At 44.9% G+C, this 15,687-nt stretch overlaps 1 protein-coding gene across 2 annotated transcripts in view; it reads left to right on the forward strand.

Annotated features, from left to right (window-relative positions):
- LOC126251427 (eukaryotic translation initiation factor 4E type 2) overlaps positions 1–15,687 on the forward strand; it is an 82,232-nt gene that overhangs the window by 22,039 nt on the left and 44,506 nt on the right. For both annotated transcript variants that reach the window (XM_049951855.1, XM_049951846.1), the window contains exons 2-3: positions 1,777–1,846; positions 4,651–4,893. In XM_049951855.1, the coding sequence (XP_049807812.1) occupies positions 1,777–1,846; positions 4,651–4,893 (313 nt within the window). The remainder of the gene's footprint in view (positions 1–1,776; positions 1,847–4,650; positions 4,894–15,687) is intronic.

Here is a 15,687-nt window from a genome sequence, read left to right on the forward strand (position 1 = left end):
CCATGGAGGACATATTGAACAGTATTCCTTGCCCGATGGCTGCGGTGTTTTCACTACTGAGTTGGTGGCTATATCTCGTGCTCTTGAGCACATTCGTTCATGTCCTGGAAATTCGTTTTTTCTGTGTACTGACTCCTTGAGCAGCCTACAAGCTATCAACCAGTGCTACCCTTGTCATCCTTTGGTAGCGACCATCCAGGAGTCATCTATGCCCTGGAACGGTCCAGTCGTTCGGTGGTGTTTGTCTGGACCCCAGATCATGTCGGAATCCCAAGCAACGAACTTGCTGACAGGCTGGTCAAACAGGCTTCTCTGCAACTGACCTACACTCAGTACTATGCCACGAGGTCTCGCGGCTTTGGGAGACGGAATGGCATAACCTCAGTACATACAACAAACTGCATGCCATTAAGGAGACTACAAATGTGTGGAAGACCACCACACGAGCCCCTCGCAGGGACTCTGGTTCTGTCAGTTCTGCATTGGCCACACTTGTGTGATACATGGCTACCTCCTGTGCCCTGGTGACCCACTTCAGTGTCAGTGCGGCACCCAGCTGACAGTGGCTCATATCTTGGTGAGCTGTCCTCCTTTGGCTGGCCTGCGACGGACTCTTCAGTTACTGGATTCGTTGCCAGTAATTTTAGCTGACAGTACCTCATCGGCTAATTTAATTTTAAGTTTCCAGAATTAGATTTTCACTCTGCAGCAGAGTGTGCACTGATATGAAACATCCTGGCAGATTAAAACTGTGTGCCGGACAGACTCTCGAACTAGGGACCTTTGCCTTTCGTGGGCAAGTGCTCTACCATCTGAGCTACCCAAGCACGACTCGCGCCCCATCCTCACAGCTTTACTTCTGCCAGTACCTTGTCTCCTACCATCCGAACTTCACAGAAGCTCTCCTGTGAACCTTGCATAACTAGCACTCCTGGAAGGTAGGAGACGAGATACTAGCATAAGTAAAGCTGTGAGGTTGGGGCGTGAGTCATGCTAGGGTAGCTCAGATGGTAGAGCACTTGCCCGTGAAAGGCAAAGGTCCCAAGTTCAAGTCTCGCTCCGGCACACTGTTTTAATCTGCCAGGAAGTTTAATTTTAAGTTTTTTACGTGGCAGTGGGTTTTATCATTCTATATGACTTTTCGCTCATGTCCTTTGTCCCTTTGTGCTATCCCCTCTAATGCTTTTAGGCTGGATGTTTTAATGTGCTGCAGAGTGGTTAGCTTTTCCTTTTTATTCTCATGGTCGGCCAGGCACCGTCATCTGCTCTCTTGTTTTTATCCCTTCTGCCTGCCTCTTGCTTCTCTCTCTGGTTTTCTTTTCCTGTTTTGTCCATAGTAGTGTTGGTTGTCCTTCTGTCATTCTTCTGCTTCTTCCATTCTCCTGTTGTGCTGTACGTCTCGTTTTTCTTCTTTATGTTGTGTAATTATTTTACTAGGAACAAGGCACCGATGACCACGCAGTTTGGTCCCTTCCCCCCCTCCTTTATACCTACCAACCAACCAACCAACTGGTGCAGTGATGTTCCATGTCGTTGGTAACTGAAATGTTTTGCATGTTTCTGTCACTGTGGAAGAAGTTAAAAATCCAACCTATCCATATTTGTGAATCCTGTAAGTGCATTTTCTGCAAAAAAAAAAAAAAAAGTCCTTTTTTGTGGTAACAGTATAAAACATTCTGAATGTGAATAGAAGTTGTTTATATCCATCTCATAAAAATGTTTTGAACCGTTTGTGTATATTGTCTGTAATAAGGTATTAATTCACTATTTTTACAGGCTGAAAAATAATACGGAAGGTGGAGACGATTTGTCAAGTAGAGACATACTAAAAGTGGAAAAAGATATGGTATGTATTCACCGCTATGTATACATTAACCCTTACAATAAAAATGTTATTTTTTAACATGCAGTATCAAAAGGGCACTGGGGGGGGGGGGGGGGGATGTTTTGTGCCCACCACAAAACATTTTTTAAATTCAGATTTCTTTAATTTTTGTTGACCTTTATTAACAAAAAATTGTATAGTTATTGATGTGTAATAATGTATCATTTAAGTTTGTTTAGTCTTATTTTCTTGAGCAGTATCTCTTTACATTGGTAGTAAAAGTCATTAGAGTTATTGAAGAACGTTTCATTATAATTCAAAAAATTACAGATATTTTAGCTTAAATACAGCAGATTACATACATAGTTTCTGAGATCACTTATTCATTACTTTCTCCAGAAACATCTTCACACTTGGAACATATAACAGTTTCCTTGTGTTCAGTGCATGTGTCTCTCTTACAGTTGTTACAGATCATTGCTGTTTTGTTCACTTTATTGTACTTCATTGCTTTTGACTGGTGACTGGCTTTCACAACAACACACATGACATCTTTCTCCTCCTCCTCAAGCTTCCTTTGCAGCGAACTTGTACTTCATATTCCATCTGATAATACCTCCCATGGCTGAAACGACACATTTTTGGAATCCTCTAATATCTGTATCCTTTTCTTCAATGTGTGGTTTCGTGAGCTGTGGTCCCAATTCTTTAAGAAGAAGCAGTCACTTATTACATTTTTTCTTATTTCAGTCTGGAAAGTTGAGCAGAAGAAATGTATATAATGTTCCCCTAAGAGTTAGCTTGTGATTCCTCCACAAATTTTCAGCCAACTCAATTGAATGTCTGTGGTGACATTGCACCCTGAGTTGTGTATAGGAACAACCAGGCATTTCACTACAGCTGCAGCTGAATTTGATTGTTGTGTACTATAATTTTTTCTTCTCTTCATGCAGCTCCTTGCTGAGTACATGGTTTTAGAATCTGTGAGCATTCATATAAGCGTACTATAATTTCCAGGAAGGGACACCTACCACAGAACAATGTGACAGCATTTCATCATAACAGTGTGCATCCTTGCAGATTAATGTCTTGGCAGTAATTCATTCATTTTATCAAATACTTCTTGTATTGCAGAAAACTTGGTGTATTAGTATGAGCCACTTGGTTTATCTTCACTCTGGATTTGAATGCATCCAAAATCTGGCACAGAATGGCTAGCACGTGGCGACAATATTCCTCAGTTAAGACAGATTCTGTTGCTCATTGGATAGTAGCTTCCTTCACTTTGTTATATTTAATAATAATAATGCAGCATGATTCTTCGTCGATGGCACTAAGCTTCCTGGACTGGTTCAGTGGTCATGTTCTCTGCACTCATTTCACATCACTCTGACATATCTTACTGTTTTAGCTAACTGACAGAATCTAGTTCTATTCCTAGTATCAGTATAAACAAATCTCCATGAAGTGTTGCACCATAAATCCTTCTCCATTATTATAAGTAACTATATATATATATATATATATATATATATATATATATATATACCATGAAATCAAGTCTGTTTTGGGTAAATTCCATCTCAGTTTTTCTTCACTGGTATGCTTTATTATGATGATAAAAATCTCCGGAGGAAAAAATCTTTTCAAATGATTCTAGTATTGTCCCTACTTAAACTTCATTTGTTTTGCCTTCTCGTTCTTTCACTATGTTTTGTGCTACTCTCCTGGTGATATGAAGATGTTTGGACATGAAAACTTTTCCAGTGGTTGTAAAATACTTCTCACAGACCTCACCAGCTGTGTCATTGTCTGCTGCAGGTACCCATTGTTTGTCTTCAGAGTCTGTACAACACCACGTTCCATATACTTGTGCACAACACGTTCCTCTTAAGTTCCGTTCTTCACTTCTTCGTTATCACCAAATTCAATTTCAGAATCTGTTGATTCTTCTAAAATGTCTAATACTTGTCTCTCAGTGAGAGAGCGTTGTTACATTTTCAGTCACTGTCGTCTGTAGCACTGGCCAAAATGGCACTGAATAAGAACTAACAAGAAACAATCAGAAGCCAAAGAGAAGTCAATTATTGTTGAGATCATTATTGCTATCCACAGAGAGAGATTAAATTCAGAGGCTCTTCACTGCCGAAATGTCATAAATTATGGAATAAGACACTTGTTGTCAAGTCACATCTACTACTAAGGAGGTAGACTTTGATGACAGCCATTAGACTTAAATTAACAGATTAAGTTTAGCTGAAGAAATGATATATTTATAAAATCTGGCTTAATAAATATTTTATCAGAATTTTCAAAGATGAAATACGAATCTAAATTACAATATTTACAAAAGGTGGGCACAAAGTACCCTCCCTCCTTGGTACTGTGAGCAGTGAATTTGTCACAATAAATAAGATAAACAACTGTTGCATCCTGTGCTAAGAAATAGTGAAATAGAAATAGTTAGTTTAAAGATGAAAACGAGGAGTTGAGAGTGAAACCAAAATGTAATTCTCAACCTCATGTCAGTTATAAAATATGCGTACTAGGAAGTTGAGTAAGAGGTCAGAACGAAATTTCCGAACTTGTGTGTGTCTAGGTACTGATTTGTCCAACTAAATTGGTAATTTGAAGAGAAAGTATGTTGTGTTAAATGTTATTTTCATCTAAACAGCCTAACTAACAAATGTCATACATGACAAACCAAAATTGTATGCTAATATATTATATCCATTCACTCTTTAGCCAGTGAGGTAAGATCTTATCACAATAAATTTCCCCTAAAGAGAAATTTTTAGTTTCATTGTATTTTACTTATTTTTCAGGCTCCTTTACCAATTCCAGACGGAGAACATAAATTGGAATATGAATACTGGCTATGGTATAGTCATAGGACACCAGGAAAACAAGCATCAGTACAAAATTATGATCAGAACTTGAAACTTATTGCAAGGTTTGCTACAGTTGAACAATTTTGGGCATTGTATTCTCATTTAATAAGGCCCTCCGAACTATCTAGTCAGAGTGATTTTCACTTGTTCAAAATGGGCATAAAACCGATGTGGGAGGTAATGAAAGTCACATATTGAATACATAACTTAAGATTATTCAGCCATTTTTATGAAATTTCACTTTTTTGTGCCTTTTCCATACTTTTTTTTTAGCAAAGAAACAAGGTGAATGATTCTTTTCAAAGTAAGTTCAGAACAATATGATCATTAAAATGTTACTGACAAGACCTGGAGACAATGTACACATGGAGGTTCAGGTTTCTACTTTAGACAAAAGTTAAACCAAGATCAGTGATTGCTATGTTTAATGACAGACTGCTTTAATTTCTAGTGTGAGGCAGCTTAACCATTGCAATATTGTGTCAAGTAACATCACAAATAAATTTAGCATAAAAGAGGCCCTGCCAAAAGTGGCCAGTAAGGATTGAATAACCAGACAATGGAATAATGTGTTTCTCCTTCACTGTGAAACTAGAATTTACCTTGTATAAGATTCAGCACAACATAGTACAATATGTTTTATCTTCAACACTATAGCATTTTAAGAATAGTGCTGTACAACAATTTTTTGTTAGTAGCAAAATCAGACTTGGAACAGAAAACTAGGGTGGGGGGATGAAATGATCGTATGGCATTTATTGACCAGGATATCCCCTTCAGGGTTTGGCCACCATATTGCAAGTCTTTTTAGTGGATGCCACTTCGGCGACTTGTGTGTCAATGATGCTGAAGGACATAAAACACCCAGTCCCCTGCTAGGAATCAAACCTGGGCCCCCCCCTTGCTTGGTAGCCGGTAATGCTACCGCTGTGCTACGGAGTTGGACGGAACAGAACTGATTCCGTGACAAAATAAGTGCCGCCAAACACACTTGGCAACAGCAATTTGAGTGTTGTGATGTTAGTAGATTGTGAAAGAACTTTGGAGGGTGTTTCAGTACACTCAGTTGAAATCTGTTGTTAAACATCAGAAAGATTTCTGCTTTCTCATTTTCTCCCTCAAGCCTGTGTTCTGTTGTTATTTTACATTTAATTGTTTTTCTGCCGTATCCTCCCCAATGTTTCTGTATTCTGCATCTATTCAATTTCCCCATATGTACTACTTCTAAACAGTCCACTGAATTTCTAGATGCATGGCATAGTGATGTACACATTAAGCTGAAGTTCATTTATCTGCTGAAGCTAACTAAGCACTGTCAATTTGAAGACATATAATTCAGTAGAACAACACATAAATGTTAAGCTTTCTGACAATTTGTGGAAAATAGCAAGAGATGCATGCATGCTCATGCAGCTATACAGGGCAAACTGAACAAATTCAAAAGCTTTCAATACCTAAAGGAAACTATTGATGACACATGAAGCATGTGTTGGGAATGACAGTGATTTCATCTTCAATCTTCTGTTTAGTTTCATGGATAGTTGCATGATATGTGATGTGCACATTGCTTTTAAGGCGTCCTTACAGGAAGAAATCTCATACAACATCAGAGGATCTTGCAGACAATAGAATGTCACTTTTGCGGGAAATATGTGCCTTCCAAACAATTGGCAAATGGCTTCCATCAAATGTCTAGTAGTATGTGATGTGACTTCATTTGGCTGAAATGATTGTTTGACATATTAAGATCATGCAATCTGAGTTTAAAGAATGTTTCAAGTATATCAGCAGACAGACTGGATGTTACTGTCGTTACAATGTCATCCTCAAATTCGAAAAGAGAAAGGGTCATTGATAGCATGACATGATACAGTACACCATTCTATAACCTTGGTGCTGTATACTGGATGGTTGTGAAACTTGCAAGGATTTTCTAGTGCATAGTAACAGAAATTCTGTTTTTTAACGTATCCATTAATGCTGAAGTGAGATCCATCTGAGATCCACATATTGTTGAGGAAGTTTGTGTCCTCGTTGACTTTATTTAACAATTGTTCATTTAACTCCCTATGTGACACAGACTCGTGAATTTAATTTCTTTACAGTCTGTAAATTATAGGCCTGGAACTTCAATTCATGCAGTATTCTTTGTACGCATGGTCACCCAGTCTCGAGTGCACCTCCATGGTGTGGAACTGAGTGGCAATGGCTCCTCTCAATGGAAACTTGGGTAACTGCAATGTTCTCTGTGGTACATACTGTACAGATGCCATCTGGAGGCTTCTTTTTCAAAGCTGAACCAGGTTCTTCAAAATTACGCACCCAGATTGTAATTGCATGAGCAGATGTGTCACGTCTAAGACGTCCTAGCTGGTAGTGTGGTCGAAATACCCTGTGTGCCGCAGTACCTCGTTCTGCACCACTCCAATGTTGCATGTTTACTAAATGGCAACACACTGCAACAGTTAAATATCAGTTCCAAACAATTGCCAGATACACAGTGTTGACAACACTAACATTCAAAATTTCCTATTTCATTGCTCCACCCTTTATAAGCATTTAAAAATAGCATTTAGCTATTTCATCTCTCTTTGTGTGCCAGCAAATTGACTCGTGTGATATTGACAGTCCTAGTGTCTTTTGAGCTTCCCACATCCTTTTTGTTTTCTCATTCTCCATAGTTTTATGAGAAATCATGGTACTCTTCCACAACTATACTGAGTCAGGTGGTGCAGTGATTAAAATACTCTGCTCACATTCTGGTGGAACAGGGTTCAAATACCCGTATAGTCAACTTGATTTAGGTTTCTCATGATTTCCTTTAAACACTTCCGGAGCTTTGTATGACTCTGGTCTCGCTTAGAACTTAAAAAAATATTTTTCCAATTTAATATGTTGAAATTGTATATATGCTAATGAGTGTGTACTTGCCATTTAAGAAGTGTTGTGCTAATATTATAAGATATGTTAGTGACAGGGAGGAAGGAGGGACATTGAAGGCAGACCAATCATTTTTTAATTGACAGACTCAATGTTCATACACCGAATGAGATGGTGCAGTGGTTAGCACACTGGGATCACATTTAGGATGATGACAGTTCAAATCTGCATATGGCTATTCTGATTTGGGTTTTCTGTGATCTCCCTGTGTCACTAAAGGCAAACGGCGGGATGATTCCTTTGAAAGGCCACAGTCAATTTTCTTCCCTAATCAGAACTTGTACTTGGATTCTAATGACCTTGTTGTTGGCGGAATGTTAAACACTACTCTCCTCTTCCTTCATGTATGTGCTTAAGGTCAAACAGCATTGCCAAACCTTCATTATTTGATTATTGTGCTGCTTTCAGTATTGATGAAGTAACAGAGTTCTATATATGCTGATTAGTCTGAGAGACCAGTTTTCTCCATAATACCTTGAATTGATCTAGGCTGATTCTGTCTATCTGTTATTCTATTAAGTGAGAAGTGGGGTTGAGTATAAAAATTAAGTTAACTAAATAAATTCCATAGATTTTTTGGAATAGGGAGGGCTAAGTAACAAATGGAAAATTTGGATAAGTGGCACAAATATTGGCAAAAAACAGAAATGACAAAGGATAATGTGAAGGCTGAAACTAGAAGCGTTATGGTTCAATGAAGTGAAATGGAAGAAGATGAAGGTATGTAGTCAATTGTACATTGGGTAATAGGAACAGCAACAGAAAATGGTATAATTGGAGTATGGTTTGTTTTGAATAGGAAGGTTGGGTAAGAAGTAAGTTCCTATGAACAAATAACCAATTGTGTTATTCTCATAAAAATCAAAACCAAACCAATGCTAAGAGCTGTAGTTCATGTGTAAATGCTGATGTTGCTAGCAGAAAATGGTGAGATGTAGAGAGTGTATAGGAGAATTGAGTTACTCCGATTGTAAAGGAAGATGAAAATCTAATAGAAGGGAATGGGAGAATACAGGCTCTGCAATAGGATGTGGTAAAATTCAAGAAAACCCAGGAAAGTTCTGAATGCATCATATCATGGTGTAACAGGGATTCTGAACCCCCTGCGGGTTCGGGGGTTAGAATAGGCCCGCGGTATTCCTGCCTGTCGTAAGAGGCGACTAAAAGGAGTCTCAACTGTTTCGGCCTTATGTGCAGGTCCCCTCTTGGGTTTGACCTCCATCTTTCTAAATTATTCCGAAGAGCGAGCCAATTGGGGAAGGGCGCCTTACATGGTGCACTGTATCCGTCGTGCAACTAGACCTTTAGCCGGCTTTCTCGTTGTTGCAATGGTGTCCCGCTCGTTTTCGATCTCTTGGGCGATTACCACGCTGCCCTCTGCAGTGTTTCTTTTATCTGCGACGACGACCGTGGACAGTTTTGCACCTAAGATCCAGCACGGTAGCCAGCCCGTTGTGGTGGGGCCGCCATGTACCCTCTTGGTTGTAGCCCCCTGACAACACAGGGATCGCTCTACTGATGCCTGCGCCGTTAACTCCCCACGTATGCCAAGGAGTAGATGCCCATCTCCTTGGGGCATCAGGACTCCCGGCAATGGCCGTCCTGCCAGGTGGCTATTGCTGCGGCTGGGTGGCGCCCGTGGGGAGGGCCCTTGGTCGGAGTAGGTGGCATCAGGGCGGATGACCCGCAATGAAGCGTGGTACATCATCTCTCGCTGGCGGCCAGCCGCCAGCAGTCTCTAAGCATTCTCGGGCTCAATTTAATGCTCAGAAGTACGACCCAAAAACGTTCCCCTCCCTGGCCACGCCGTGGGAAGAGCGTAAGTCTCAGGCTGGAGGTAACAGTTATTCGCCCCGATTCTTAGTTTGCACGAGAGCTGATGGGGAGTCTTTTCTCTCCACGAAGCCTCAGTTCTTCGTCGAGCATTTAGAGGACAAGTTTGGGGAGGTGGAGGGCTTGTCTAAAATGCGCTCTGGGTCAGTACTGATACAAACGGCATCCTCCGCCCAGTCACGCAGGTTACTCGCTTGTGACAAGTTGGGGGATGTTAACGTTACTATTACACCACATAAGAGTTTGAATATGGTCCAGGGTGTTATTTTCCATAGGGACCTCCTTTTGCAGTCGATGACGAGCTGCGCGCCAACTTAGAACGTAGAGGTGTTCATTTCGTCCGGCGCGTTCATCGGGGTCCGAGGGACAATCGGGTTGCTACCGGTGCCTTCATCTTGGCCTTCGAGGGTGATACGTTACCGGAAAAGGTCAAGGTGATGGTCTACCGATGTGACATCAAGCCCTATATACCTCCCCCGATGCGGTGCTTCAAGTGCTGGAAGTTCGGCCATATGTCTTCCCGCTGCACTTCCAGCCTCACATGTCGAGATTGCGGACGCCCATCTCATCCCGATACTCCATGTGCCCCGCCTCCCATCTGCGTCAACTGTGGGGAGCACCATTCACCTTGCTCGCCAGACTGCAGAATATACCAGAAAGAGTGCAAAATCATGGAATATAAGACCCTGGACAGACTGACTTATACTGAGGCCAAAAGGAAATACGACCGATTACATCCAGTGAGACTGACATCTTCCTATGCCGCTGCTACAACACCTGTGGTCGCCCCATCAGTTTCGTGATTTCCGGCCGGATCGCTGAGTGGTACAACTCCTCCTGCCCCCTTGCCAGTGGGGGGCTCTACCCACCCGGTTGCTCCTGCGCCACCTACCTCAGGGGCAACACCATCCCCCCCTTCAGGGACGTCCGTCCCTGCTTCTAAGCCGGAGAAGTGTCCACCTTCTTCGGCTTCTCACGCTCGCAAGGGGTCCCTTGGGTCCCTCCCTTCCCAGGTTTCCACCAGCGGGAAGGCTGACGACAGACAGTGGCGTAAGTGCCCACAATCAGCTGGTCGAAGGGCTTCACGATCCTCCTCAGTCCCAGAGACTGAATCGGTGAAGCCCTCCCAGCCAGTTAAACCCAAGGAGCAGCGTGAGAAACCAAAGAAGAAGAGCTCTAAGCCCAAGGCACTCGCGGTGGCAGCCACCCCACCGCCACCTTCCAGCTCTGCGTCTGAAGACGAGGTGGAGATTCTGGCGTCCGCTGAGGACCTCGATCTCGGCAGTCCCTCAGACGCCATGAATAGCACTAGTGCGGGTGCTCAATCGGAGGCAGCAGGTGACCCGGCGGCGTAATCTGCCTTCCCAGTCCCGTCACGCCTTTCCCAGCCATGGCCAATACCATCCTCCAGTGGAACTGCAGCGGTTTCTTCCACCATCTAGCTGAGCTCCGCCAACTTATCAGCCTTCACCCTTTCTTCTGCATTGCTCTCCAGGAAACTTGGTTTCCAGCAATGCGAACCCCCGCCCTCCGTGGCTATCGGGGTTATTATAAGAACCGAGCTGCTTATGAAAGGGTGTCTGGTGGCGTCTGCATATATGTCCTTCACACTCTGCACAGCGAGTCTGTCCCTCTCCAGACGCCTTTAGAGGCTGTCGCTGTACGCGTGTGGACGCCACAGGCTGTTACCGTCTGCAGTCTTTACATTCCACCGGATGGTGATGTCTCGCAGCATGTCCTGGCTGCACTGGTCGCCCAATTGCCGCCACCTTTCTTGCTATTGGGCGACTTCAACGCCCATAACCCTCTGTGGGGTGGGTCAGTGGCAACAGGTCGAGGCGCCATCGTTGAGAATTTATTGTCGCAGCTCGATCTCTCGCTGTTAAATGATGGTGCCTTCACACACTTCAGTGTAGCGCATGGCACCTACTCCGCCATTGACCTTTCAATCTGTAGCCATAGCCTCTTACCGTCTGTCCAATGGAGTGTGCATGACGACCTGTGTGGTAGTGACCACTTTCCGATCTTTTTGTCACTACCACAGCGCCACTCTTCTGGGCGCCCTAGCAGATGGGCTATGAATAAGGCTGACTGGGACTTGTTCTCCTCCACTGCCGCTTTTGAGCCTCTCTCTACTGATGACATTGATGCGGTGGTTCAATCGGTCACCACCGGCATCGTTACTGCCGCCGAATCTGCCATTCCCCGTTCTTCTGGGTCCCCTCGGCGGAAGGCTGTGCCTTGGTGGTCGCCTGCGATCGCTGAAGCGATTAAAGATCGCCGGCGGGCGCTCCAGCGTCACAAGCGACATCCCTCCATAGCCTTCAAACGGCTGCGTGCGCGGGCCCGCCTTCCTTATCCGCCAAGGCAAGAAGGAGTGCTGGGAGCGGTATGTGTCCTCCATTGGCCTCCATGTCACTCCATCGCAGGTCTGGGCCAAGATTCAACGCGTCTACGGCTATTGGCCACCTGTCAGCGTCCCTGCGCTCTCACTGAATGGAGCAGTTTGTACTGACTCCGACGTCATTGCAAATCGCCTAGCAGAGCATTTTGCTATGAGTTCCGCTTCTGCGAATTACCCCCAGGCCTTCCGCTCCATTAAAGAGCGGATGGAACGTCGGAGCCTTTCGTTTCGCACCAACCACCTAGAATCTTACAATGCTCCATTTAGTGAGTGGGAATTTCGCAGTGCCCTAGCTGCTTGCCCTGATACCGCTCCAGGGCCAGATGGCATCCACTGTCAGATGCTGAAACACCTTTCAGTGGACTGCCAGCGGCGCCTTCTCGATCTTTACAACCGTCTTTGGGTCGAGGGGGAGTTTCCGTCGCAATGGCGGGAAGGCATTGTCATCCCCGTTTTGAAACCTGGAAAGAACCCTCTGGAGGTGGACAGCTACCGTCCCATTAGCCTCACCAACGTTCTTTGCAAGTTGCTTGAACAGATGGTGAGCCGGCGCTTGAATTGGGTACTGGAGTCTCGGGGCCTTCTGGCTCCGTCTCAGGGTGGGTTCCGTCAAGGCCGCTGTGCCACCGACAATCTGGTGAGCCTGGAGTCGGCCATCCGTACTGCCTTTGCCCGCCGTCAGCACCTGGTCGCTGTCTTTTTCGACATGCGGAAGGCGTACGATACGACATGGCGTCATCACATCCTTTCTACGCTTCATGGATGGGGTCTTCGGGGTCCTCTGCCGATTTTTATCCGCAATTTTCTGTCGTGTCGTACATTCCGCGTGCAAGTCGCGGCCTCGTATAGTTCCTCCCACGTCCAGGAGAACGGTGTGCCACAGGGTTCTGTTTTAAGTGTCTGTCTGTTTTTAATAGCCATTAACGGGCTTGCTGCGGCCGTGGGAAATTCTGTCTCCGCTTCCCTGTATGCTGAAGACTTTTGCCTTTACTACAGCTCTACAGGCATTGCAGCTGTTGAACGTCAGCTACAGGGCGCTATCCGTAAGGCGCAGTCTTGGGCTGTAGCGCATGGGTTTCAGTTTTCGGCAGCCAAGACCTGCGTTATGCATTTCTGCCGGCGCCGGACAGTCCATCCTGAGCCGCAGCTTTATCTTGCCGACGAACTCCTTGCAGTGGTTGAGACCCACAGGTTTTTGGGGGTCGTTTTTGATGCTCGGTTGACTTGGCTGCCTCATATTCGGCAGCTCAAACAGGCGTGTTGGCGGCATCTCAATGCACTGCGATGTTTGAGCCACACCCGCTGGGGCGCCGACCGCTCTACCCTGTTACGGCTCTACCAGGCGTTAATCCAGTCCCGCCTGGATTATGGGTGCCTGGCTTATGGCTCAGCATCCCCGTCTGCGTTGCGGGTGCTGGATCCAATTCTCCACAGCGGGATACGCCTTGCCACTGGTGCTTTCCGCACCAGCCCTGTGGACAGCTTACTAGTGGAGGCAGGTGTCCCTCCACTGCGGTTCCGACGCCAACGTTTGCTGGCCGCTTATGCTGCCCATGTTCTAAGCTCGCCCGGGCATCCTAACTATCGTCTCCTGTTCCCGCGATCGGTCGTCCGTCTGCCAGAACGTCGGCATCGCTCTGGTTGTACAATAGCGGTCCGCGTCAAAGAGCTTCTCTGCGGGCTTGGGTTTTTCCCTGTTCCACCTCCTTTCCGGGCACCTCTGCGTACACCCCCGTGGTGTGTTCCTCGCCCTTGCCTTCGGCTCGACTTGGCACAGGGCTCGAAGGACTCGGTCCCTCCAGAGGCCTTCCGCCGCCGCTTTTCTTCCATCCTGGCCACGTATCAGGGCTCTGGCATTGTTTACACCGACGGTTCGATGGTTGCTGGTCGTGTCGGGTATGCGCTAACTCTAGGGGACCATTCCGAACAACGTTCCTTGCCGGATGGCTGCAGCGTTTACACTGCTGAGCTGGTCGCCATCTTTCATGCCCTAGAGTATATCCGCTCCTGCTCAGGTGAGTCCTTCGTTATCTGTAGCGATTCCCTGAGCAGTTTACGAGCTCTCGACCAGTGTTTTCCTCGTTCTCGTCTGGTGCTGGCTATCCATGAGTCCCTGCATACTCTTGCGCGTTGCGGCCGCTCTGTGGTCTTTGTGTGGACCCCCGGTCATGTCGGTATCCCGGGCAATGAACATGCTGACCGCCTGGCGAAGGAGGCCACGAGACAACCGTCTCTGGATGTTGGCCTCCCAGAGGCTGATTTGCGGGCAGTCCTCTGCCGAAAAGTTTTTGCGATTTGGGACGCTGAATGGCACGATCGGATCACGCACAATAAACTCCGTGCCATTAAGGAGACGACGACTGTGTGGCGGTCATCCATGCGAGCCAACCGCAGGGACTCAGTCGTCCTTTGTCGGCTCCGCATTGGCCACTCCCGGCTGACACACAGTTATTTACTGCGCCGGGAGGACCCTCCTGTATGTCACTGCGGGGCGGCTTTGACAGTGGCCCACATTTTGTTGGCCTGCCCCCTTTTAGCTGTGGTCAGGCAGACATTTGCGCTGCCTGATACGCTCCCTGCCCTTTTATCCGATGACCCTGTTATGGCTGGCTTAGTTTTACGTTTTATTCGGGCAGGGGGTTTTTATCGTTTACTCTGAGTGTTTGTTCTGTTCTTTTGTGTTAATTCTGGCCATTGGCCTACGATTTTACGCTGCGTTTTTAATGTGTTCTCGGTGGTTGGCTTTTCCTTTTTATCTCTATGGTCGGCCAACCACCGTCACAGTCTGTGTGATTTTAATTTGTCTTGTGTGAGCTCTGTAAGAGTATTTCTTGTCCTGTGTCGTCTGACGTTTTACCTGCTGTTCGTTTTTCTTCTCTTTGGGTGGTTTTAATTTTTTGGAAAAACGGACCGATGACCGTCACAGTCTGGTCCCTTTAATCCCCCAAACCAACCAACCAACCAGGGATTCTGAAATAAAATAGTAGATTGCAGGGTATACCCACCATCTGTAAATGCAGATTGCAATTTGGCAGTGATGAAGAGTAGGCAAAATTCAGTCATTTGCAATAACAAATGTATGAGGAAGTAGGATACTGAAGTATTGAGGAATGAAGCGTGTTGAAAGATACTGAAGCTATTTGTAATGCAATAATAATACCACTGTAGATAGTGCTGCTGAGAAGACAATCCATTTGTAAAAGGGGTGACAGGAGTCGAAATTGAGGGTAACAGAAGGAATACTTTATTTGATGAATGAAAGAAGAAAATGAAATAATGTTCAGGAGAAGGAAGGTTTTCAGCTTTGTCACTTAGAAATGAAATCATAAGGAAGTTCAAGGAAACTGAAGTGAAACTGCTGCAGAAAAAAATAAAGAATTAAAACAGAAATGTCATCAGAATAATTCAGCACACACAAAAGTCAAAACAACTTTCACAGAATTACAAATCAAAGACTTATCCTTAAAAATGTAAAAGGAACTGTAAAGTTAAATGCAGATGAGAGTGGATAAATTGAGGGATTACCTTGTTATTCTGTATGAGTAAGAAGACTGTAGGTAAGGAGAAATGGATGTCAATTTTAAAAACATATGGCACCAATTATTAAGAGTCAGGGGTTTGGTAGAGCTGTGGGGAACTTGTTGACTAGCAAGGCAGAAAGGATAGATAAAATTATTGTTGAATTTCTAAAATCATTGGGGGAAGTGGCTATGCAGAACCTACAAGGCTGAAGATTATCATCCCAACAAAACATAACAGCAGGGACAGATAAAAGTGAGAACTATCAAAACGTT

Source organism: Schistocerca nitens, chromosome 1 (assembly GCF_023898315.1).
Source record: "Schistocerca nitens isolate TAMUIC-IGC-003100 chromosome 1, iqSchNite1.1, whole genome shotgun sequence".
Lineage (NCBI taxonomy): Eukaryota > Metazoa > Arthropoda > Insecta > Orthoptera > Acrididae > Schistocerca > Schistocerca nitens.